The 27458-nt window shown below is 36.8% G+C and overlaps 3 protein-coding genes across 5 annotated transcripts in view; 2 read left to right on the top strand and 1 right to left on the bottom strand.

Moving 5' to 3' along the window:
* Positions 1-27458, top strand: part of LOC126974339 (diacylglycerol kinase theta) — a 73445-nt gene that overhangs the window by 30546 nt on the left and 15441 nt on the right. For all 3 annotated transcript variants that reach the window (XM_050821796.1, XM_050821797.1, XM_050821798.1), the window contains exons 2-12: positions 5396-5475; positions 7402-7504; positions 9582-9793; positions 11915-12083; positions 14902-15045; positions 16034-16286; positions 17046-17245; positions 18843-19055; positions 19589-19723; positions 20935-21109; positions 26974-27122. In XM_050821796.1, the coding sequence (XP_050677753.1) occupies positions 5396-5475; positions 7402-7504; positions 9582-9793; positions 11915-12083; positions 14902-15045; positions 16034-16286; positions 17046-17245; positions 18843-19055; positions 19589-19723; positions 20935-21109; positions 26974-27122 (1833 nt within the window). The remainder of the gene's footprint in view (positions 1-5395; positions 5476-7401; positions 7505-9581; positions 9794-11914; positions 12084-14901; positions 15046-16033; positions 16287-17045; positions 17246-18842; positions 19056-19588; positions 19724-20934; positions 21110-26973; positions 27123-27458) is intronic.
* Positions 22440-25946, top strand: LOC126974348 (uncharacterized). Its single transcript, XM_050821810.1, has 2 exons — positions 22440-22732; positions 24426-25946. The coding sequence occupies exons 1-2, from the start codon at positions 22440-22442 to the stop codon at positions 25342-25344; spliced, it is 1212 nt and encodes a 403-aa protein (XP_050677767.1). The 3' UTR covers positions 25345-25946.
* LOC126974356 (uncharacterized) lies at positions 22727-26851 on the bottom strand. Its single transcript, XM_050821820.1, has 2 exons — positions 26447-26851; positions 22727-24389 (listed from the first exon to the last, which is right to left on the bottom strand). Exons 1-2 carry the CDS (start codon positions 26622-26624, stop codon positions 23794-23796), a joined length of 774 nt encoding a protein of 257 aa, XP_050677777.1. The 5' UTR covers positions 26625-26851; the 3' UTR covers positions 22727-23793.

Here is a 27458-nt window from a genome sequence, read left to right as displayed (position 1 = left end):
ACCTTCTCTACACAAACATTTTACTAATACAAAGTTTTAAAAATTGCATTTGGCTCCATACCTACTTTGTGTAATGCAATCACAGCGATTCGGTTCTCTATATCACCCCACTCCATATTAATATCGCAAAATATTGTACACTGTATTGCCGCCAAAATAAGAAAAGTCTATGAACAATCATATAAAAATGACAGATTCCAAATTCAAATGTAATATTTTGTTTATTTTTATATGTAACAGTATTTATGGCCAGACTTATGGTTCTAATCGCTGCATCTCACATAATATATTTAAAGGACGCGTTTATTATTTCTATGTTTGTAAAGCGTGATGCAAAGAAAACTCGATTAGTAAAATTCGAGGAGTGGAGCGGGTACCGGGCATGCGCGTGGGTATCGATTCTGTGAGATGACCGCGCACGATTCCGTAGCTTGTCTATGCCCTGATCCTTGCTTCTCGCCTCTAAATACCTAAAATGAATTTACTTCAAAACTGTAGATGTTGTTGCGATAATTGCATATATTTTGCTTTTATAACCACATTTTTTGTAGTAAGTGATTCCTTTTACTACTTTATTTAATAAAATCACAAAGAAATGGTATCGTCATACATTTTGTCCCTTTATTAGTACTTTTATTATTGATTGAGTTTTTTTTACATTCTTCTGATTAAACCGTTTACTATATGTCTTATTTTTATAATAGGTTTATTTTATGTATAAAATTTCGGGCTCATATTGAATATTATACTTGGTAAATCGAGTTTTCCAAAAATCCAAGCTAGATCGGTTTTCCACCCTCAAAAACCCCCTGCAGTATATTCAAATCGTAACAACCGGTGCCGGTACGCAAAATATGTAAGGTATATTTTCCTTAAGAATGACTATTTTTATATCTCAGGGATGAGATGAAAGTAGAATACGAGTAGAAAAATTTGAACTAAAATTCAATAAACCAGTGGGAGGCTCCTTTGCACAGGAAGCCGACTAGATTATGGGTACCACAACGGCGCCTATTTCTGCCGTGAAGCAGTAATGTGTAAGCATTACTGTGTTTCGGTCTGAAGGGCGCCGTAGCTAGTGAAATTACTGGGCAAATGAGGCTTAACATCTTATGTCTCAAGGTGACGAGCGCAATTGTAGTGCCGCTCAGAATTTTTGGGTTTTTTGAGAATCCTGAGCGGCACTGCATTGTAATGGGCAGGGCGTATCAATTACCATCAGCTGACCATCCTGCTCGTCTCGTCCCTTATTATCATAAAAAAAATAAAAAAAATCGAACTAAACGCAGATAACTGTGTTTAACTGTTGACTACCGCGTTTAGCACATTTAACCTATTTGATCACGTTCACTGTCTTTATTGAAATAAATTTAAAAATGTAGATTTACGGCCGATTTCAATAACGTATCTCTAGTTACGGATACGTTGCTGTCACCGTTTAATGACAAGATCTTATCTATCCATAGTTATGTCCAATATAGTTATAGTCCAATGCTTTATGTCGATAGGTTATTGAAATGTAAGTAAGATTTGTCTACGTCTAGTAAGTTAAACTAAGGATAGATAGGTTAAATATATATATATTCAGCTATATAACGACCCATATAGCCGAATGGTTAGTGACCCCGACTACTAAGCTAGAGGTCCCGTTAGATGTTCGAATTCTGGCAATCATTTATATAATGAACTATTGGCCCCCACAGACGTTGTCCTGTACATACGTCTTAAATTTGAAAAATCGGTCCAGCCGTTAGTAGGAGTTCACTAACATACACAAGAGTAGGAGAATTATATAATATGGACGGAATTGAGAATCTAAAACAAACTCAAATTCACGGAAACAAACAAAAAAAACATCAAAATCGGTCCAGCCGTTTAGGAGGTAGTTTAATTGTGAATCTAAAATGGTTTAGATCTCGAATCCACCTGAAGACACACACCAATCTCAAATTCACTGGAACACACAAAAATATCATCAAAATCGGTCCAGCCGTATAGGAGGTAGTTCGATTGTGAATCTAAACCATCCTCGAATCCACCTGAAGACACACAGAAAGTTTCATCAAAATCGGTCCATCCGTCTAGGAGGAGTTCAGTGACATACACACGCACATAAGAAATATATATATTAAGATATGGATGTTTGTTTCCGAATCATGGATGTTTATATGTATTTATGTATGTTAAGTAAGTATATTGTATAAAATATATCGTTATCTTGTGCCCGTAGTACAGGCTATCCCTAGTTTGGGGCAAGACTATTATTATTATTAACTTGGTTTTCGTGAACGCGCAATACTGTCATTTGAAGTAGTTTAAGTAACTGATGTTTAATAAGCTCAGTTTATAGTGTCATTGCTAGAATTAGTGCTTACTTAAAAAATTATGTGTTTTTATACAAATTCCGTTATTCCAAATTCTCTTTTTTCCCAACACCCATGTTTCTTGATAGGTATGTCTCGAAATTAAAAGCTTTGAATTAAATTGTTCTGAAAAGTTGTTCCATAATTAAAAATGTTACAATTATAAGTTAACCTTTGACCTTTAACGATGCCGTTTTGAAATCTTCGACCTGAAATAAATTACTTTTCACCGGGCTGTATTGTACACTTGCTTTTTCTATTTCGTTTTAAAAGATGAAAGGTTAAATTTTCACAATCATCTTAGTATAAACCTAACTTATGTAAAAAGTAAAAAAATAATTTATTACGTCCATTCAAATACAGCTAGTTGGTTCAGTGTAAACAGACTAAAATACCTTTCGACATTGTTTAAGTTAAAGTTTCATTCCCTGACATTGAATGAACAAGTAACATGCCGAATGATAAGTAGGAAGGAAGAACCTACAAAATAGCGCGCGAGCCATAAAAAAATGTTTCTCAAGAAGTTTAAAGTCAAAGTCAAAGTCAAAATATTTAATTAACATAAAATCAAAAGACTGCTCGTCAACGTCAATCACAAAGAATACAATTCAGATACATACATAGGTATTAATTACACAAAAGTTTAAACATATTTTCAAAACAATGCAAACCAGTGAAACAACACAAGGCTAAACCATATAATCCATAAAAAACAACTATTAATACTATTTAATTCCATATTGTAATATCGTTTACGTAATCTTCAATACTGTAATAAGCCTTCGACATCAGTCATCATCAGTCTGCGTTAAATAAAAGATTTAAATTTATTTATTGATAAATCAGATACACTTTTTGGTAATTTATTGTAAAATTTAATACGATCGCATTTAAAACGCACGAATTCATTCTAAGTTCCGAATTGGTTCGGAATTGTTTATAAAAGTCAAATGCAGATTTTACTTGGTTTTTAATTGGATTTTACTCAAGCAGTGACAATGGGTGTATTATTAAACGCCAAAGACATGGCTGTATGGGCTCGAACCCTTTGCCTGTCCTAATATTGGACGAAGAAACCAAAAAAAATATGTGTTATAATTTTTTTTATTTAACTCAAGAGAAAATTCAAATAATTATAGGAGGTATAAATTACATTAAGATTTTTTTCCCAGAAACCTAACGGGGGCTTTTCTTGTAATCGAGTATATTGACCAATGCTCTAAATAAATAAAACATCAACTTAACTCAGAGAACATTGTATCGGATACTACAATGTGACACAGAGTCAAACTTTGCCTACATTCTTGAACAATACAAAATAGTATAATATGACAATAAAATATGCAATTTATTAAATATACTTTTGTCATCTGTGTTGGAAGATACTTCGTAATATAATTTCTGCATCTAGTTAGACTGTGATACCAGTGTACACGTCGAAAAAAATAGCGGCGAACTGTTAAGCTCTATTTTCAGAAACGCACGCGCACAAATACAAAGTCACGTAACGTGAGTGTATCAAATCAAAATCACGTAGGTCACGGATATGAATGAATGTCAAAAAATGATTTTTTTTTCATGTAAGACGTGGCTGTCATGCACCTATTGGCCTGTTGTTATGCGTTGCCTAACAGTTGGATACAATGTGTAAACGTATAAGTTATCTAAGTATGAGCATTTACGAGTATTCAAGTAGCGCGAAAAAACAACTGTTACGAGGGACAAAACCATTACAATCCCAAGAAAGCCTAGTTACATATTATACAAAGAGTTCATCTCATTACAATAATTCTAAAGAGATTTTTCTAAATGAGTTCTGATACCCACCTTCCTGCTTCATCACCAGATAACTTCGACGGTACTACTTTCATTTCTATTGAGTTGGTCACAGTTGCTTAAAACCTTATTTTATAGTCTATGGTCAGGTCCAATAGATTCGGTGAGAAGACATATCTACAATTGCACGGAATATGTGGTTATTGAAAATAAAAAAAAATATTTGCTCATCATTTTCGTCAGTGTCACGTAGGGTACGAAACGGGTGAATCTAGTATATTTTCATCACTTTGTAGGTACTTTAATTCATAGACAACAAAACAGATCTATCGTTTATCTTTATAGAAATTCATAGTAAAGTGTGAAGAAGAAGTTTAAATATATAAATCTCAAACAGAGCCTGGTTTCCTTGCCCCATCCTTATCCTAACAGTATTCATGGAACAAACGTGATCCCATTCACCATGCTCTCTTGCAAATCCAGAAGAATCACAAAAGAATTCAATATCTTTTCTGGTTCTTTTCAATATGAGTGGCTATACATACCTATACACACTTTTGAGAGTATTTATGTCATATAGAAGTTTCGAAGATCCGCTAAGTGAATGAATGACATCCAGGTGGCAAGGATTCGCGGAAAGTAATGATGTCCACGAACTAAACGGAACTATTTCAGGCACAACCCAGTACCAAATCCTCCCTTTTTACTGCATACAACGAAGAGTGGCTCAAATGATCGATGTTCTAGTCCTCTCTGTTCGTTCTAGATATTTCGTAGAGAAGAATTTTTCGAGGTTTAAGCAACCGGAATCCACATCAAGTCTAAATGCGATTTTGAAGAAGTTTCTTGCCTAGCTATAGCACTTTATGCAATCATAGGGATCGTCAAGCTTATAGCATATTCTTACTTGAATGGTCGGCAACTCATCTTCATCGCCCTTCATCAGAAACGGTTGTTGCTTCCCAACGTGTGTCACTCACCCGTTTGCCTCCTCCAGTGAAAAAAAACGCTTCCTATGGTAGATGAACAATGACGTAATGTGATCAATCTGTCATTAAGACTCGTAGAAGATTCGTAGATTTTGAATACTACAGCCAATTTTTACACTTTAGGAAAACGTGTAATCGCCTTTTAAAGGCTGCAAGGCAATTTCTCTTGGCTTCCACGGGAGTATGCTGAATTGCGTCATTGTTCGTGGATCGAGTACAACGCGTTTGAAGTTATCGACGATTAAATATTATCGTTTTATGTTCCAGTCTGCAACTTCATCGTGCACGAGCGATGTGTGGGACTCGTTGTTACGCCGTGCAGTGGGGTGGCGCCGAGCCTCATCAAGGTAAGATTACCACAATAATAATAGAGTAAGAAATAGTTAAGGCTCGTTTTCAGTGAGTGGCGAGGGGAAAGAGAGATAAGCTTTATTACTAGTGCTCGCCGTTAAGAGGCCTAAGGAGTCAAAGTTAATGGATTTGATACAGTATCTATTAAATAGCTCGAGAAGTCAGCAATAACGAAATTTCAGGATTGCTCAGTATATATCCTGCGTCCCACTGAACAGAAATGTAGGCATCATTGAAGCGATACGTTTTTTTGTCGCTACTATTGGGTTCACATGGAGCGATTTTAGTGGAGCAACATTCGTGGCTGTTCGTTGAGCCGGTTTTTGATTGATCCAATATTGGTGGCATATATGGCGGATATTAAGAAAATCCGGTAGTGTGTATTTAATTTTGGAATATTTCATTAGAAGTAACACAATAAGTATTATTACTCGTAAGAGAAACACTTCGGTAAAATCCGTTTGACGTACTCTGTGACTGGATTTCGAAGTGTCTGATTTGCTAATTAGGGCTAATCGAATACTATAATATCATTGGCTAATCGTAGAATATTTAAATATGGCGTCCGATAATCATAATATTATAATTAATTTAAAATGTTACAGTCCCATTGATTTTTTTTTGCTCTCCTTGCATTGATATAACCAACGCGTTTCTAAAATAAATACAATACAAACAATTACATGTTATGTTAAGTGTTTAATATAAAATAAATATTTATACTGAATTTGACAAGTTCAGACGTATCAATGATAGTTGACATTCAACAAGTTGAAGCGATAAAAGTTGAAAGGTTTCCAACTTTCGAGACGATTTTTGTCGCTTTAATTTTGTTAAAACTTTGTTAACATGCTTCAGCCTTTGATCAACTAAAATGGCTCCACGAGAAAACGCTCTCAACGTTGAACGTCACTTATTTTCAGATGTCATTTTTTATCAGATCGATAATTTAATATTTATACCACTAATATCCCCCGACTTGTTTCAGTTTAAATTTATATTTACGCGTATAAGAAGTAGGTTGCATAAAATGTTAAGCCTTACTATGATAATGTGAGCACTAATGGCAAAATATTTACGAAAATTCAACTAATTTCGCTCAAAATTTAGACAATTTTCTCGAAATTTTGGTCATTTTTCAAACGTCATAATCACAAGGAGGAAGACGTCAGTAGCGAGAGTCCTATCATCATCAGCCGAAGGACGTCCACTGCTGCACAAAGGCCTCCCCCAAAGATTTCCACGACGATCGGTCCTGCGTTGCCCTCATCCAACGTATTTCGGCGATCTTGACCAGATCGTCGGTCCATCTTGTGGGGGGCCTACCAACACTGCGTCTTCCGGTACGTGGCCGCCATTCGAGGGCTTTACTGCCCTGCCCACTGCCAAAAATTTAAGAGTAATATAATATATAATTTAATTTGGGAGTCCTCTGATAATTGTTGCAAATATCTCGTTATTAGTGCTAGCACTGTTAAAAATCGTAATACATAGTTTTAGAAGTTGCCTTGTGTAGCTAATAACAAATGCCTTTCTTAATGATAGCACACCTTGGAAATGAAACGACCGCTCTCTTTTATCCAATTGATAAATTTAATGTACCAATTTCTTGTTGTAAATTCTGTTTTAAAAAAAGAAGTAAGCTGAGTTCTTTGCGCCTGCTCTTCTCGGGTCTGAGCCATATATTTTCGAACGGGTGTTAGATTTTTACGGTCGCCGAGTGATTTGTAATGATGCATAGAATAAGAATATTTTAATTCTTCCGTTAGCTAACTTTATATCATTTTTCCAGAGCATTTGCGGTCTTCCTATTGAGAGCGTCTCCCCGAATTTTGCCACTCTAAAATCGTCTTGCACCAGGAACCTTCTGTCGTAAATTTTAATGATTATCTCAAATGTCATAATTTATTTTGTTTGTGCAGAACCCAGTTGCACACTGCTGGTCAGAACCGACTCAACACAAGCGCAAGTTCTGTACCGTGTGCCGGAAGAAACTCGATGAATTACCATCTCTACATTGTATGAGTGAGTATCAGATAATATTTAATGTGTCCGGGCATTACTTATATTAATATATTTATTTATGCGGAAGTGGGTAATAACCTAAAATACTTAACCTAATTCATCATTCAAAAGTCTAAATAGAAAAAGACTATGAGAAATAATTATACATAAGGACTTAAGATTACTTAAGTCGCTGGTCTGACTTCCTTCAAGACAACTGATAATTTACTAACCAGTCGCCGAAGAAGAAGAAAAGAAATCATCACTGTTCCAGCAAGTAACTTGTTTGGCCCATCTATTATTTTTGTTACGAACATCGAGCTCGCTAAAATACTTCAATTAAATGGATGCAGTAGAAACATTTTCCATTTTTCAAAAAGAGACATTGAGATCTATAGAACGTACTTAGACTTAACTTACGTAAAACAAAGCATAGTGAAAGCTTAGCATAATCTTTGATTTCCTTTTTATAGTCATTAGACAGATGAAAATGTACTAAACCTAGGCTAAAACAGCCCAATGCAAAAGGGGAGGCTTCTTTGCACAGGATGTCGACTAGATTATGGGTATTAAAACGGCGCCTATTTCTGCCGTGAAACAGTAATGTATAAACATTATTGTGTTTGAAGGGCGCCGTAGCTAGTGAAATTACTGGGCAAATGAGACTTGACATCTTATGTCTCAAGGTGACGACCGCAATTGTAGTGCCGCTCAGAATTTTTGGGGTTTTTCAAGAATCCTTAGCAGCATTGCATTGTAGTAACGTCCCTTACTTTCATAAAAACAATTATAGATTCTTACTTCGCTAAAGGGCAATCCCTACTTCACGACCTTTTCACCATCCATAATCAAATTATTCAATATTTCAGTGATGCACCTATACAACGCACATACTATATAACTTGTTATGCATATACCCCTTGTCTGCGTGGATTTCTGCAACGGATACAAAGAGGAATGTGAAATGTTTGAGCTTAAAAATTAAACACTTTTCACATAATAATTTATCATCATCATCAGCCGGAAGATGTCCACTGCTGGATAAAAGCCTCCCTCAAAGGTTTCCACGACGATCGGTCCTGCGCTGCCCTTATAATTTATAATGAAATAAAATTTTAATTATATACTTACATAAGAAAATTCTTACCGAATTTTATAAAACAAATAGAAAAACAATTGTATATTATAGTAGAACAATATAACTTCTCCTTGTAATATATATTATACTGCCCACACTGGATTCTACTATTTTATTATAATAAAATGTATAGATTATATATATATATATAGAGCTGTTTATACTAACATTGTTTTTAACTGATTTATTTTTCATCGGCCACACGTACCTCAGGGGAAATCGATATCGTAATAAAAATTTTCTTATAATGTATCGCTAGGCCCATATGAGTTATCTTGTGGTCTGCTAGTTTTATATTGATGTACTGTTTTTATGCTTTAATATCATGTAGATTCAGCTAGTATTTTTAGCCTATTTACATTAAGGAAGGTAAGCTCATATTTTCTAATGATGAATTTAGTGCATTTTACCAGTAACGCCCCCTGTTAATACATAATATAATTGTATGGATCATTCAGAAACACGTTTGGGTTTTATTTCTTTCAATGGTTTAAATTTCAAATTTATTAGATTTTTTTATAATGAAAAGAACATTGTCGATCCGGTCAGCTAGTCATTATTAGATACGTTTGTGACGCTTTACAGTAAATGTATTTCTTTTTGAAGTTATACTTCTTCAGGCGCGTTATGAAAACATGATGAGAGTGAAATTTTAAGATGCGCGTCCATCACTGTAACACAAGAGAACAGGGTGAAATTGGTTCCTAAAATTTTTTTTTCGTCCATTATTAGGACAGGCAAGGGGTCAAGCCCATACAGCCGTATTCATTATTTAATAATTAATTGTCAAAGCCATCTTTGCAAGATTTTTACAATATTGTTCATTCTTAAAACGTAGATTAGCACGAGGAATAAATCATTTTAATGATTTTTGTTTCTTTCGGCCAAAGAAGTATAACTTCTTGCGTGCATACATAAGTACACACGCACTTTTTTTTCTGAAGCTCAATGATTCCACAGTATGCGAGTACTACGTCCACGGAGAGTGCGTGGACTTCGCGGCGGCAGACTGCAAGGAGAACGCCACGTACTGCGCGGGCAGCGAGCCACGGCATACCCACCACTGGCGCGAGGGCAACCTGCCCGGCAACTCCAAGTGTGCGGCGTGCCGGAGGGCCTGCTGGTCCACCGAGTGTCTCACTGGCTACCGCTGCGAGTGGTGTGGCAGCACGGTACGACTCATGCGAGGCTTTGTAATAGAATACAGATATTTATTTACCACAGGGAGTGACAATCATATTTGTCTATAACTCACGGGGTTTGCGTAAAAAATATGATATGTTACGATGGCCCAATCTTAAAGTTGACTTGTTTCGCCAGGTTTAACTAGACATGCAAATTAATTTAATACAGCAAATGGTATAAGTTATTAAACACATAACATAATTAGATGATGAAATATATCTGAATCAGGAGAAATAAAAATTTAATTAACATAATAATAAAAATAAAAAATAAAGACTAATTTATTAATAAAATAATTAGTAAATATTGTTTAATTAATTGTTAGTAAAAAGTTTCATGTCATCACATTACTCGCATTCAGAAATTCATTAGTCGTATAAAATAATCGCTCACTTAACCAGTGCTTAAGTTTTTTTCTTAAAAAGTCTAAACAATATGTTATGTTTTTAAAGTGATATCCCTCACTTCTAGGATAAATACACAAATAAAATTTTAAAAACAAAATTTTATGAACTTTTCAAAATTTTATGTGCTGAGAGTTGAACAAAGCAAACAAGATTTTATAACGGTTAGCTCAGTTGGTTAGAGCACCGGCACGGAACGCCGGGGGTAGTGTGTTCGAGTCCCGCATCGTTATTTGTGTCTTAAAAAGTCTTTTATTTAATAATTTTAAATTAATGGGCAGTTTATTGACCCACAGAACAGGTAAAAGACATCTCTTTAAACTGTTCTGTGATTATACCTATATTCTGACACTCAAAGCAAGACAGCTTTTGTCATGCTGCAAGGTCAGTGGGATTTCGTCGAAAATTTGTCTGTTTGAGGGTTAGTGTCACAAACATTCTTGATTAAATCACTATTGTATTTCACAAATACACACAGTTCATAGATATAAAGACAAGCAACTGGTAATAGTCCAAGTTTTCCACACAGAGGTCTGCAAGACTCATCAGGTGGGACGTTGCAAATAGCTCTCACACATTTTTTTTTTTGCAATATAAAACCCTAGAAATATTTGTACAATTACCCCACAAAAACAGTCCGTAACGTAAAACAGATTCAACGTAAGCGAGATAAGCTAATAATGTTGTTTGTAAACATGTAACTTTTTTTATTTGCCGAAGAGCGTAAACAAATTTGTTAATCTTGCTACAAACGTCAGAAATATGTGATTCCCCATCTAATGGTGTCATCTAGGAGCAATCCCAAAAACTTAGTTTGATATGCTGTGTTAACAGTGGTGGTATCATAATTAACATTTAGAACTGGGATTTCGCGTTTAGTTGCGTTAAATTGAACATAATTCGTCTTTGTCAGATTTACCTCAAGGTTATTATGTCCAATCCGTTGACTAATTGAATTCATCGTCATGTTTATGTCAGCTTCATGATCGCGTTTAGCGGCATTCTTGTCAGAAGAACGGGCCAAGAGCACTTCCCTGAGGGACCCCGTATTTAGTTAATTTATGGTCAGATGCGTATGATTTCATCTCGTTATATTCATCAAGTTTCGTGATGACAACATATTGAGGTCTGTTTGAAAGGTATGAAGTTAACCATTCAGGGGTGGTTCCTCTTATACAGATCTTCAAGTTTTTTAAATAGTATAGGTTGAGATACTCTGTCGAAAGCCTTTGAAAGGTCAAAAAATAGACCAGTAGTCTAGTTTTTCTTGTTGAGATTAGATAAGATTAGCAGTGTAGCAGTTAAAACATTGCTTGAGTTGTCGACTTCTCTTTCTGGAATTCATACTGATCAGTATTAATTACATTAAATTTGAGGCAAAATTCCTTCAATGTTTTGTGAATGCATCTTTCAAAAACCTTGGAAACATTTGATATTAATGTTATTGGACGATAATTGCTAATATCAAACTTATTACCTTTCTTAAATATAGGCTTTATCACTAATAGTTTAAGTAAATCTTGGAATGTACCACCGGCGAAAGATAAGTTAATTAAAAATGTCGGAACAGTTAATAGACTTCCACTACATGCCTTCAAAACATATGTACACACCTCGTCATATCCTTCCGAGTTTTTAATGACATAATCTCGTTTCTAAACTCAACTTCTAACATAACTTCCTAATGTCGGATGTATTGGGCAGTGCCACGCCGGGTGCCGCGCGCAAGTTCCAGAAGAATGCAACTTCGGCAACCTGCAGCCGATCTTCCTGCCGCCGTCGGCCGTGTCCATCCCGCGCACCGAGGTGCCCATGGAGGCCATCATCGGCGTGCACGTGCGGCCGCCGCCGTCGCAGCGGGACTTCGGCTGCCGTAAGTGCCCAGGGTCGCTTGTCCCTCGCACGCGCTCGTCGGGCCCGTGCGAGGGTGAAGCGTGAGGTGAGCGTGTGTTTGGGGCAGCGCGCAGGAGCTCGTGGGCAGCGGCGCGACTGGCACGGCTGGCGCGGCGCCTGCTGCCGGCCGCCTGCAGCGCGCACGGCGGGGCCTCGCCCCCCTACTGCCGAGGTACCCCCCCCCACCACCAGCAGCTCACCCCCACCACCCACCTCCCGAACACTATTAGATAAATAGTTATTGTAAATGGCCTCTCCGATTCCTACTCGAGAAATTTCGAATGAAAAAAACTAATTTCGATTAAGGAAAAAAAAGGTAAAAAACTGCAAAATATCTGAACGCTTAACCCTAGACAATCTCCCTAACATAAATTGAAATGATGAGACTTAAAGTGTTAAATGGTATGGGACACACGTCTTTGTAATTTAGAAGTAATCTTTGATGATCTTTTGAACTAATGACAGGAATGATTAGGCGGACTTGTCTTTTAGCCGTATCACGACAAGAGTTGGACTTTTGGCTGCTTGATAATCTAACATTCTCAATTTGCGTATCAATCTGATTAGAAATTAAATTACATAAACCACATCAATACCGATAGAAGGTAGAAACTCTAGAGTCTGGGACGTCACGGACCACATAGGCCGTTACAGTCATTATGCCAATGTCGGTGATGTCATCCGCAGGACATTTGCACATCTTAATATAACAGCTGTTAAAGATCTAAATGGTATTGCTCGTCCTGAATATGATAACATAAGTCTCATGAAAGCTATTAAAAATAACAATAGAATGTATATATAACTAAGTATATAACTAAGTATAGTTTTAACCAAAACAAATATATATTCCATACATATATTCCAAATTTGGAGACATCGGCCAATTAGATATAAAAAAAGATTTGACCTAGGATTCAATTATATTAGGTGATCTGAAATCTAAAGTGATTTTAAATCACAATGGGTTATTGGTGATTTTGCAATTCAGGATTGCACTTTAATGTAAAAAAGAAAAAAAATGCTTAGGTACCAAATAATCAAAACAGGGGGTTACATCCACGAATGGTGAGCTGCCGTTACCTTTTGCTTGCGATATCTAGTCACTAGCGCGCTTCACTATCACTTCTTTTTGCTTAAATTCTATTGCATCGACAAACTTTCAATGCACAAAGCATAAAGCTTTCTAGTGTTCAAAAGGCTACTATGCGAATCAAAATCTTATTGCGATTCACAGCTTTATTTTATTTTAATAATACTTACTAGTCTTGCCGTTTCCTAAATGATGATCTCTATGAAACTGTATTCAAATAGTATATTCATTTAGAAATTTTATCAAAATTTGCGTGTACCAAGTATACTACTATTTCGTTATCACCTTTGAATGATGTTTTGATAAACTAAAAGTTTCTTTGATGAAACGTTCGTATTTTGACAAGCGTGGTAGCCTTTCTGTTGCTTCATAGCCTACTGTCTAAGCACTTCACACTCATACACACGTCTGTTTCTGTTTGTTTATGTCTCAAAAATCACTATATTGATAGTTCATAGCAGAAAAACAAAACCATCCTTTCAGATCGTTGTGACTCTGACGCGACAAAATTGAATTATTCGTCAACTATAATATTAAAGTTTTTGTTACAATTAGAAACAATCACATCTGTATAGAAAAATACATCTTCCTTGTAATTATTTAATGTTCTTTAATGATTTAAATCATATGGCACAAGCATTCTGAAACCAATAAGCAATTTCACATTTTTCAGAGTGAATTAATACGCGCTGATTCAAGCAAAGCCTATCATTCAGACAACATATAGGTATTTTTTCTTTCTTTGATATTAGCTCCTTAGTCCTCTTTTTACGCCATCATTTAGTTTCCATGTTTCATTGTAACGAATATCGAGACTCTCGAGAAGGATATGTTTGTATCCCAACTGTCCAGGTATTTAACACACACGTACACACTCACACATCAATGTTGCATAAAGTCGTCGTGTTTGCGAGTGGTGAACTGGACGTTACTGATTTTAGGAGAGAAAAAATTCACATGCGAATGGTGCGAATAACACCTTCACCGAAACTTTGTCTGGAAGAGAAACAGTGCAAAAGAGTGACTTAAGAAACTCTTCCCAATACATAATACATCGGAAGATTGAGTAAAAAATTTGAATTCAAATGATTCTTAACAGAGCCATAAATATAGTATTGTTGCGAAAGAGACTTGGATCATCTAATAAATAAACACCACATGCTAATTACAAACAAATTCAAACTATTTCACAACAAAGATATGTATGGAATTCTAAATATGGTATGAAGATTATAGTAAAGTATTTTCGTGGTTGTCTTGTGCAATACATTCTTATAAATAAAAAATCAAAATTTTCAACTAGAGTCTGATTAATATGTATATAATCGCCAATCTAAAATCAGTAACGTTTTATAAAATTAATGTATACAATTAAGTTGCTTATGAATTTACTTAGAACTAATATGATGTCATAATCCCCGAGTGTGGTATTAAGGGCACGAGCATGAGCCAAAAGTCATGCGTTTGTTCCATAACTGGCTGTCAGCGGATAAAACTAGAAATAAATTCATTCATTCGTAAAAAATGTTTGGGAATTGTTTTAAAATTGGCGTAGATTGCATGTTGGGTGATAAGGCTCTTAATGAAGCCAGAAACATAATTTTAGAGTAGCAAAATAAAAATATTTTTCTGGAGGGCTAAAACCAGCTAGAACGCATGTCAGGGGTCTACCGGGGGGCGTTTGCAATATTCTGGGGTGTTACAGCTCGAAGCGTGAGTGAGGAATTCAGCTCAGGCTGCGAGGGTCGCTCTGGCTCCGGAGGAGGCTCCACGGGAGCTCCCGCTGATCAAGATCACAAGCCTGAGCAGAAACAACACAAGGACCGCACGCCTGATGACAGAGAGGAAGGTGTGTGTACTAAGGCCACCGAGACAAGATAAAGAGTGTAAACAAACAGACCGATACTGAGTTACATTATACTGAGTTATATTGTAATCGGACTCTTCCGACGAATCATCTTTGTTAATACAGGTGACAGCGGAATTGGGAATCCAAAATTTGTATATAATTTATTCAAATCAAAATGTTCTGAAGGCTTGAAACTTTGTTTACATTCTTTATATCCTCTCGTTGGCGTTACTATAGTTTATTCTGTATTTCGTGAAGGGGACACGATAATTTGGTTTAACGTCTAGTTAACCTTTCGTTAACGAAGCGTAAGTAGTATCTGAATTGTGTTGTTGCCTTTTTTAATTTTAACGGTTATTAAAGTGAAACATTTATTACATCGTCTCAAAGTTTTTCGTCTGTGTGTGTTAACGAGACCTAAACTGAAAAATATTCCTACTTAGAGTGTGGGACTTTGCCTAAAATCATTGCACAAAATTGATTAGGATTCCGCGCTATTAAATAAAGTCCATGAGATTGGAAACTAAATTCAAATTAATGGTGAGGCTGTAAATCCTTAAGGTCTGAATCGACTTTGAATACTGAAAGTTCATTCTAGTTATAACAGTTTTTCTCAAAATCAATATAACTAGCAGTTCTAAAAAAATTAAGTACTATTGTGTAACATATACCTCGGATGGTTTTTGTAGTTAGATTTTTTTAAAATCACATTGTAACTAAAAAAATTATAAATCGACGTCAACCATTTTTAGTTTAAGCTTAAACGTTCGATTAATATTACTCCAAATGACCGAACAACAAATGCAGAGTGCAGAAACGAAACATTACAGATCGGATGATTGCCTTAATTTTTTTGCCGTCATCAATGATTATTATTATAATTATTTTAACAATTAAATACCACTTGTACACCCTGGTCACCTGCCGTTGTTGTAAGAGCAAGGTCTGGTATACATTAACGCCTTAAATGTTGTATTCTTGTATCCAGAAGTGGTGAAGGTGTACGACGGCGACGCGGCCTGGTCCCGCCGGCTGTACCGGCCCGTGGTGGTCGGCCGCAACATGAGCGAGCGGGAGCTGGTCGCGGCCGCCCTGCGCGCCTTCCACGTGGCCCGGGAGCCCGACCACTTCGAGCTGACGGACGCTCTGGCCGGCGAGGAGCCGCCGCTCAAGGACCCCACGCCGCTCGCCAGGGTCACGCGCCTGCCCAACAAGAGACCCGCGCTCTTCTTGAGGTTTATGTAAGTCTTAAAGCATTGTACCACACACTAGCGGAAGATTAATATATAACATATTAGTTCTACCAGTGGGAGACTTCTCTTGCACAAGGTGCCGGCTAGATTATGATACCATAAGGGCGCCTTTTTCTGCCGTGAAGCATTAATGTGTATGCATTTTTGTGTTTCGGTTTCGGCAAATGGAATTTAACATCTTATGTCTCAAGATGACGAGCGCAATTGTAGTGCCGCTCAGAATTTTTGTTATTCTTTTAAGAATCCTAAGCGGCACTGTATTGTAATGGGCAGGGCGTATTAATTACTATCGGGTGAACGTTCTGCTAGATTCGTCCCTTATTGTCATAGTAAAATAAAGTTAACGAGTGTACTATTCAACTTATGGTAAGAATAACCTTCACCCGATTTATCTATATAGAGACTAAATAGAGTCCGTCACGAAAGAAGTCTTACAGACCCGGCGCTGCAGTCATACTTGTGCTTATTATAATAATATGTTCTTTGGTCATGCGAACAAATGCTGCTATCCTCGTGATTATACTATACTCTTTGTTGTCAACAAATTGAAATATTTTGAATATTGTATAATGTAAAAAGTTATTTTTATTCTTTTAATAAATTTATACATTTAAAAAAATATTACTTAATTAGTTACATTTGATGCCGCAGGGCTTCTTCTATGAGATTGAACCGTGATTACGAATTTTGTATACTTTATAGTTTGTGTAATACGATCATAGACTAAGTCTCGTTAACACTCCGTAGGGAACCCGAGAGCGGGGGCGGCGAGGTGCGGGTGTACCCGGGGCGGATAGCGGGCGCGGGGGACGCGTTCGTCACGGTCACGTGCAACGGAGACGAGTCGGTGGCGGACTTGATGGCGCATGCGCTAGATCGGTTCAGCTTGGACCCCGCGCGCGCCACGCAGGACTACCGCTGCTCCGAGATACTGCTGGATCGAGGAGGTATTATAACTAGAGAGATGTTGAGAGATAAAACATTTTGTGAGCGAATGAGTATAACGTCCACAAATTCTTCATAAATATATAATTAGATGGTTTTACAGCTTGTTAATATTTTTTACAAAAGGTTATATTTTAATCAAAAAGATACGTGCGCCTTGCGCCAGAGTTCTCTCGTCATGTGCTGAAGTTGTGCACGATAGGTGTCCGTATTGCGCTGTCTCGCTGCCATCTTCACGTCATTGATAACGGCGCGATGTTCAAGCCTGAACACATTTTTTATATTAGGTGTTTGGTAATAACTACACTTTTTACATTGAACAGCTCAAAACCTTTATTTTTTGGGATACTTGCTAAACGAGTTGACTCGAGTCGACAACGGGAGTCTCATTTAAAATAATAAAATCACCAAATATTTAGTGTACATTAGGATAAAAGCTTTGTTTTTATTGTGAGAATATTTAACTTAGGCGGCTGTAGATGTACTACTCTATTATAGAATAGACATAGGTCCTCATATTGAATGTTGTCTGACCATTGACTATGACCGACCAGTCTCGCGACACTCTCGGCTCCATTATCGCGTATCACATCGTGTACGCGACGCTGGACAATATACTAAACTTGTTGCATAGTGTACTATTGTGGAATAGGGGACTAACTAGTGTATGTATCACCTGATGATAAGTAATCTCGTTGTGCGTGCAAAGTAAGTTAGTACCTAAGCCAAATATTTTGTACGCACCATGGAATTAACAGAAATTATGGAGGTGTTAATAGAAATATTCCAGGAATTTCTAATCCTCATTAATTGAGACATGATTACCTACCATTAGATTGACGACAAAATTGTTCCCAATTCAGATCCAAAAGAATGTAAAACTTCATCGCTCACATGAAATATAATCACAAGTACTAAGAGAGTATTTTTGAAGTAAAAATTTCTTTAGCATCGCTATGATTAGAAAGTCGATAAAACGGAAAAGCGACAGTAAAAAGAGACGGACACATAAATTCATATTTTAACGTGGGAGAAAATTAAATAGGAAGCATTATACAGTGTTTTAGTACCAGGCGATCATAGTTGAGGAAGAGATTGTCATATGTATGATATTGTAGAATATACCTAAATATATTCTGACACCATACGCACGACGTATTATTAGACACCAGGAGAACATCAGTATGGTAGTGGTGATAGTAATGTCTTTCATAACGGTTGAAATCATGTGTTATCCTAGCAACATGTAGGTACCAGGACTTCATATGCAGTCTAGAGATTTATGCACAATACAGGTTCCACTTCTGACGAATAAAAGGATAAATGAGCTTTTCAGTTACCAGAGGTATCAAGAGCTCACCGCTGCCCATATTCTTTTCCAGAGAAATTACAAGAACATTAGGTTTTTTTGTTGTTCCTATCATATTTACCTGGAAGCACCGCACAAAGATGTTCTCATGCCCAATCAGCTATTATTTTAAAATTTATTGATATTCGAATCCAAGACTGGTTTGGTGGATTCATGACCCCCTAGTTGGTTTGTCCTCCTTTTCCATAACTATCCATACCAGCCGAACACTGATGTAACATTGTCCCCAGTATCTGAACGAGTGTTGGAGGAAGACGAGCGTCCCTGGCGCATCCTGGTGCGGCTGGCGAGGGAGTCGGTGCGGCGCATGGAGCTGGCGAGGTTCTACCTGCAGCCGCGGCGAGACCCCCACGGACCCACGCTGGCGCTGTTCGTCGCCTCCCTGCCTCCAGGCCTCTCCGAGAGGAACTACGAGAACATACTCGTCGAATTCCTTGGCACTGGTGGGTTCGTTGAATAGAATAAAATGGCCTGCTGGTCCACCGAGTCCCTCACTGGCAATAATTGGCTGAACTTAACAAATACAAAATACTGATAATATGTGATCCCAATGTTTTTCTTATTTCTTGTATTTTTACAAAGTTTTGTTACGAAACCCGGCATTTTACTGACAATTATAAGCAATGTTTATCAGGACGTAGTATAAGTTGCCACACTTTCGACTACGCCTGCTGTACCATGTTGGAGCGCAATCAATCCATAATCTAAGCTATAATATACCTAATACATTATCCTAATTAATGAATACCTTAAGCAATTTTAATTTGATGAGTATGTCCGACTAACAAGGTCTTTAATACCTACATTAATCCCTGTATCATATCTTGGCTTAGATATTCAATATCAGAGTTACATATTCTGCCTCATAGCTAGAGCAGGTTTTGCCATAATCTTATACTTGTTTTTCAAAGAGTATGATGATCTCTCTGTAAACAATATAGTATCTAGTAGTTTACAGTATGTATTTCGTCGACAGAGAACAAGTTTACATCCATCGGGCCCATCTACTACGAGTATGGGTCCATGGTGATCACTTACGAGGACGCCAGCAAGGCAGTCCGCGCGCTCTACGCGCTCAGAGAAGCCAAATATGAAGATAAGCATTTATTAGGTAAGTCTATACCTACTTAAACGTTCTTGAGGTTTTGAGTAGAACAGAGAGATAAAGAGAGAGGAATAATTCAAATTCAAATATTTTTATTGAAAATAGGATATGGCATCACTTATTGAAAGTCAAAAACTACCACCCATTCCAAAAAGAATAGCTCAGACTTGATGAAAACGCAACAAACTCAGCGTAAACAAATGTTTACAAGGTAGTATCGTACAATTAAACTGATTATTTAATAGCCTGAGGACGGTCACTCCATTCCCAATCTGTGGCATCATTAAGAAAGCCATTTATGTCATAGTAACATTTACGACATAAACGTTTTTTTACAATTCTTTTGAATTTCGTAATACATTTGTTTTGAACATTATCTGGGATCTTGTTGTAAAAGCATATACATCGCCCCACAAAAGACTTACTACTCGACTTAGCCGAGTAATAGACATTATAATGTTGGGATAGTCTGAAAGGCAAAGACTAAACTCATAGAAGCACCATTCTAAAAGTGGGCGAGGCTGATCAATATTGCAAGAATGGATAAGTAGTTATTTGGACAAATAAGTATTTGAATGAATAACCTAGAGGTGAAATACCGACAATGGACTACACCTTGGTCAGGCTTTATGAGTCTGCACTCCACTCTTTGGCACAGGAAGACGGTTGGATGGGACGCCTTTTCCCCAGGGCAATTACTGGGACTTTACATCTTATCAAGCACAACCGAAGTGGTGCTCAAAATTTAGGTGTTCATGAACCTTGAGAGGAATTTGTAGTAAAGCGTTTGAACTTGATTTTGTCTTATCACTATAGCATTCTTTCATTTTCTCTCCATTCATAAGGAGTACCTGTTCACAGAGAGGTTGTCAGATATTTTTGTTCCACTTAACAAATATTAAAATTTATTACTTGGGCCTTGTTTCCATGTTGATACTACAAGACATATGTTCAAATTCACGTATTTATATACCGCACATTAAATTAATTTGGATTGCATTTCACTATTAATGGATTTATAAGAATAATTCAGATCAAATCTATGTATGGATAATGAAGAATCTGCAACCTCTGCGTAGCTCTGAGATAATTGTGGATAAAAATACTCATTTCCAAGCCACAAAACACAAAAAACTTGGGATATAAATGAATGGATTGTGTTTTTTTTAAACAATAATAATGTACTTTATCGTATCAATGAATAAATCTTTTTACAGTTATGTTACTACCAAGTATCGAACCCTCAATGGTTCCTGCAGACGTGAAGCCGCTACTGGTCTTCGTGAACGTCAAATCTGGAGGCTGCCAGGGCCTGGAACTCATCTCATCCTTCCGGAAACTTCTCAATCCTTACCAAGTCTTTGATCTCGAAAACGGCGGTCCATTGCCAGGGTAAGACTACTTCATATTATCTGGAGTTTTATTAATTATAAGATTTACCCAGGATTCGTTGCAATCCCACGTTAAGCACGAAGGAAGGAAGGAGTAAAACAAATGTCATTTATTTATAGTTTTTTTGGGGCAGGAACCGTCGCGGGAGTTCCAGAATACTTAGTCATCACAAACTGATCAATGGTTTCAGAACTTAAAGAGAACGAACATTCATATTTATGTAATCAGTTTAGTCCATCATCTGGCTTGTTAGCACAGGAAGCGGGCTGGCTGGGTAAGGCAGCGTCGCCTTTTTCCGCCGCCAAGAGAAGGGTGCAAACAATATTTCGACTTGAAGGGCGCCATAGCACAATGCAGTAATAGAACAGTACTTTAACTTCGTATAAGAGCGTCTGAGTCGACACACGCACACATACACACGATTTACACGGCCGCTAAGCAATCTTGGGAAGACAAAACCGCCGAGACTGATCGCTGTCCGAGTTAAAATAGCTTCGCCGCGGCGAAATTGTCGTCAATCTTTTTGTATGTACCAACCCTAACGCTCCGCTTAGACTAGATATAATTTTCAAGGAGACTTACTGACGTTACTGTTCTATTGTGGCCGTAACTCATGAACTAACCAGGCTAGTGAGACTTAACATCTTAACTTAGCATCTTGTCTCACAAAACGGTCACAATCGGTCGCCGGGCTGCACATAATTTTGCATTTACATCAAGAATCCTGCGCTGCATCGCATTGTAATGGTTAAGTTTGTTCTGGTGGTTCAAAAATGTTTTAAAAATTTTGACATATTTTTGTTATAATTCAAAATGTGTACTTTGTAAAGTTTAAATTTTCTATAATAAGTATACCTAAGGACTATAAAGAAACCTAAATAGTTCTAAGTATACAGATCCGTATAGGCACTGGTACAGCTGAATATCTAAGTTATTTACAGTACATTATCGTATATTTTATTAAAAAGAGCTCAAAAAAGAATGCTGAGAGAGTTTCTTGCGCCGCTTCTGCTCTCTCAGAGCACCATGTATTTCCAAATCGGTGGTAGTGTTAGAAGTGACATAAAAAAAATTCTAAAGGAATCAATTTTGAGGAAATATATACCTTTAAACAGTGTGATGTGATCGGGTCGTATCGCATTACGGTACACCTTAGGGCATAAACTGCGTTAAGCGTGTGCACGCACGTGAGCACGTCGCGGGCCACGCTTCTGGTGCACGCACGTGAGCACGTTCGCGTGCTTATGCGCGGGCATCGGCGCGTGCATCCGCGTACGCAGTTTTCTCAGTACAATTTTGACGTTGGAGGTGTACAGTCGAATAAGTAATAATGGATAAATTAATGTTGTATTATTTATCAAGACGACGGCGACGACGAATTGCCAAAAAAAGACGCCAGCCAGTAAGCCCGTTCGTTGAATCTAGGTTACTGTGCGGGGAATTCGTGGTGAAGTTTGGTATATTAAGAAAAAATGAAAGGTTTTTTTTCAAATATTTTAAAGTTTCATTACAAGTCTATGATGAATTATATTCAAAACTGGAGCCCTATTTGAAGACTAACAATCTACGATTGAAATCTACGTCAATCGTATCACCAATGGAACGATTTGCAATGACATTGCGGTAAGTAAAGACATTTCGATATTAATAATCATCTTTATTCATGTAAAAAAACAGTCATTATTTAACAAAAGTTTAGAACACTCATATTTTTTGCCAATTTATGTAAGTCACATTACTGTTTAGCCACATCAAGCAAGAAAGAAGAAGAAGTTCTTATTGTTTCGGCAGTGACACCTGAATATGGCTTAAAATGTTTTTCTTGATGTGGTTCACGGACCGAAACACATAACCGCACACTTATTAATCATCATATTAATCACAGTTTCTTATATTTATTAATTATATTTTGTTATTTCTAAATTACACAGTTTTATCTTTTTCGTTTTTTTTTATCTATACCTACTTATTCACTTATTTTTTTATATACTTAATCACAACAGTCATCACAGTGTCTTGCATAAACGCTACGTTACAATTAGTCATTGATTATTCATTTGAAATACACTAATAAAATCACAGGTTCAAGTTTAAAATAAAAAAACACAATAACAGTTAAAACAGTACAATAAGTCTAAATGTCTTAATTATAATAATATACCTACCTTACAAAGTATTAATTATAATGACGCATATTGATTGCAAGTTTTTACATATGAATATTTCCCTTATTAATTATTCCCTTCTATTACTAGATCGGGTACTAATATTATTTTAAATTCTTATTTATCATCACAATCATAATCACAGTTTACTACATAAAAGATTAAATTTAAGAAGAGGACATATGAAGGAGCAATGTTATGAGTAGGTTCAAAAAAAAGGTCCATTAAGTAAAAAAGGGGTCTATTGATACACTTTTTTATTTGACCCCAAAATAGGGTTTAAGATAAAAGTGTCCGAATCGACCCCGTTTCTTTCCTTATGAACATGACACCTCAAGGCTTGTAAACTTTTGGCGAATGCCCTTGTATATCATAATAATTGCACATGAGACCAGAAAAATATAAATATAAAATTGCGCTTTTTACTAACTTAAATAGTTCTTCATGTTCTTCTCTTTCTTTTGTTCTTAATAATTAAACAGTCTTAATCAAATCTTCAAAGTCTTTCTTGTTACCTATTTATTCATTGTTCGTATCTGATCTTACATTTAAGGATTCTAAATCATTCGTTACCGTATTTTGCGTTAATGAAAGGTCATCAATGGTAATAATCATTTCTTTTTCAATATCAATTAAAGCTTGTAATACTTTCGTACGAAATAATAATTTTTTAAAGCAACTCAATTTTTTTACAGTTGGTAATAATGACTTAAAAAAATTCAAGTCTTCGTCCATATTATCTGCAGTGTTATTCTTCACGTAATTTAACAACTCTAATTCGAAATCAGTTGGCGATTCGCACTTACGTTTCTTGGAAGATCGTGTTTCTTTGGTAACGCTGGAGCTGGTGCTAGGTACATTAATCAAATCTTCTTCAATAATCGTATTATTTTGTGAAGTTCTCGGTGACGCGTTTTGCTCTACTGACTGATTAAAATTGTCTGCCGATTCTTCTCCTTGAGTATTCGAGTTTGAATCTAAAAATGACAGCATGTTATAGTAAACGTATGTTTTATTTGCCCTGGAACCGGAGCCTGATTTAAGTTTTTTTTTAGTAGACCTCACTCTTATATAAGTGTCTCTTGCAGTTTTCCATCTTTGCTGCAGCTTTTTCACTGAAACAATAACACAGGTATTTTATTTTATTACAGATATTTAGTTAGTGGACATACCTTCGTCGATATTCATCTGGCGTATCAGACAGGACTAACCACGGTCAGAAAAATAGTAACAGAAGTTTGTCAAATTATAATTGAAAGGTTAAAGGAAGAATGTATACCAAAATTTTCCCGTGCGCTATGGGTAGAGACTGAAAAAGGTTTTTTAACGCAAGCCCAGTTTCCTAACTGCATAGGTGCAATAGACGGAAAACATATACGCATTATAAGACCTCCACATAGTGGTTCCCTCTATTACAACTATAAGCATTACTATTCTATTGTACTGCTTGCAATGTGTAACGCCAACTATGAGTTTACCTATATAAACGTGGGAGTGCAGGGTAAAGAATCTGACTCCGCAATTTTCACACAAAGCCGATTGTACGAACAAATCAACAATGACTTAATAGATATTCCTCCTGCCAAAGCATTGCCCGTAATACACAATGATAAACCAACCAACATTGCTGCAACCGCAGCTTTGCCCTATATTATTGTAGGAGATGAAGCATTTGGGTTATCTAGCCATGTCATGCGGCCATATGCTCGAGCTCTCGATTTAAACTACAAAAAAAAAATATTCAATTATAGGTTAACGAGAGCGCGACGTTATATTGAGTGTACATTTGGTATCATGGCTAATAAATTTCGCATACTCCATCGTCCATTGAACGTTGGAAAAGACAAAGCAATTTGTTTTCTTAAAACAATTTGTATTTTGCATAATTTTATAAGATCAAGAAGTCAAATTAATGACTTTCATGATATTGTCATTATACCAGACCATATACGTTCAGTTCGGGGGTTAATTGGAAATACCCACAGAGATTCGTATACATTACGCGATAGCTTCGCAGATTATTTCGTTGCAGACGGACAGCTGTCATGGCAAGATCGCAGTATTTATTGAAGGCTTTTTTATAATTTATGTACATTCAATAATTGAATTTTCACGGTTTTTTACCACACATTTTTTATTAACATAGCAGGCATATTTTGACAGCAGCATAGCAGACATTTTATACCTAATGATTTTATTTGTTAAATTCATCGGATGTAACCAGTTGCGCCGCCATGACAGTCGAAAATTATAAGAAATTCAGTATTCTTACATTAAATAGGTAAAATGTTATGTAATTACGCATAAAATGAAACTTTTTTTCTTTCATTACACATCCAGTGATGTGTAGTTTGTACAGTGTCTAAAAACACAAGTAGGCATCTTTTTTACTAAAATATTATTGGTACTCAAACACATGTAGACGCGACACCGATTGGAGCGTGACTAACTGCATGGTAGGCAATTACCTTCCATTGCTCTTGCCTTTGAAAGCGGGCGTATAACTAATCTAGTTATATAAAATCATAGGATGTAACCAAATAACTTAGATTGTTGTAAACTAAAGTTGAGAGATGTCAAAGAAAAACCTACAAAACTACAAAACGCACGCTTATTTTACAAAGTTACTAGCCCAATTCTAAAACCAATATAATAAATATTTTAGTTGATAATTGTTTTATTTATTTACCTACCGATCCACTGTTTCTGCCCTAAAATGATTTTGAACCCTAAATACACCGATAGTGTGAAGTAGTGTGAAGCTCGCAGTCGTGAACATACTGGTTGTCTCGTGACGCGCAAAATGGCGGCGACCGCGTGGCCGAAAGAAAGAACTTTGGAATTTATCGAGCAATAATTATATAAAACCATACCAATATTATGGGACATTGTTCACACGAATTTCACAATGTTCAGAAATACGCAGTATCTCTGCACTAGTTTTGAATATAAGCATGATTTTATATTTACATAGGTAAATTATTGTAAATATTCCGAGTTTTAATTTTATAGTTGGATTAATTGTTGAAAACATTTAATTGACACAAATACAATTGAAATAACTAATTATATATAACTAATTGCATAGATTATTAAAAATAAAAATTAGGCGCAAAGAATAGTTTACCTAACCTACGTTATTATAAAATAAAAAAAGAGTGTAGGTACTTACCTTGTATGTTTTTTTCTGCTTCACTCCAGTCATCAAAATTTTCAAACAGTACTTTACAAATGTCTAGCCATGCTTTTGATTTAGCGTCCCGGTCTTTAAATATTTCGCTTGATTGGTCCCATATGGCAGGACGACACTGAACTTCAACAATTACCCTTTCTGTATCAAAATTTGTCATTTTTTGTTATGGGCCGGGCACGCGCGTGCGGTCGGTTCGAGATAGCGCTGTCAACTGAACAAGCACGCGCGTGCACCCGCTAGCGGGCTTCGCGCGTGGACCCGTCCAACGTGATGCGTGATCACGTCGCGTGCATGCGTGCCCCATTGCACGGAAGTATCACGCGACGGGCTCACGAGCGTGTGCACGCGCATGGGCACGCGCGGGTCGTTTTTGTATGGACACGCGAGAGGCACGCTTAACGCAGTTTATACCCTTAGGCCAGTTTGTATCTCCTTAGATCATATTGACACAAAGGTGCAGATGATGTCGTAATTGAAAATCATCTTCAGTCCAGATATTTTTGTAGACTGTACGTGTTCCGGCACATTCCCAACTACAAGATCCTGGTGTGCGGCGGAGACGGCACTATCGGCTGGGTGCTGCAGTGTCTGGACAACGTGGGCCAGGACTCGCAGTGCTCCAACCCTCCCTGCGCCATCGTACCACTTGGAACTGGTAACATCATTTTCAGCTACCATATACCAAACATATAATAATAATAGCCTTTATTCAGCCGTAGAATTTATATTTACAAATTGCAAAATTAGGTTAACGACTTTGCTGAGTCGATGACGTCGACAACTTCGTTTGATTGTCCAGCATTGCCCTCCATTTCTATTTCTAGGGTACTCCACTTTTTGATGGCCTTTACTGTATGTCCTGTCCATTACCATTTAAGTTTCCATATTCTAGTTGTAACATTTTATTAGTCTTAGTGTGAGTTCTGGTGACTTTGTTTTGTACTAAGTCTGATTTCCATAAATTCAGCATGCTTCTCTCCATAGCTGTCTT

Source organism: Leptidea sinapis, chromosome 32, assembly GCF_905404315.1.
Source record: "Leptidea sinapis chromosome 32, ilLepSina1.1, whole genome shotgun sequence".
Classification (NCBI taxonomy): Eukaryota; Metazoa; Arthropoda; class Insecta; order Lepidoptera; family Pieridae; genus Leptidea; species Leptidea sinapis.
Note: the sequence above shows the minus strand (reverse complement) of the source record. Positions and strands in the feature narration are given on the sequence as shown.

Excerpts from the sequence above, each read along its gene's own strand:
- LOC126974348 (XM_050821810.1), top strand. The coding sequence starts at position 22,440 with ATGGATAAATTAATGTTGTATTATTTATCAAGACGACGGCGACGACGA. Across the intron at positions 22,733-24,425 it reads CGATTTGCAATGACATTGCG|ATATTTAGTTAGTGGACATA; the intron begins GTAAGTAAAGAC and ends ATTTTATTACAG.
- LOC126974356 (XM_050821820.1), bottom strand. The coding sequence starts at position 26,624 with ATGACAAATTTTGATACAGAAAGGGTAATTGTTGAAGTTCAGTGTCGT. Across the intron at positions 24,390-26,446 it reads AGCAGAAAAAAACATACAAG|TGAAAAAGCTGCAGCAAAGA; the intron begins GTAAGTACCTAC and ends TTATTGTTTCAG.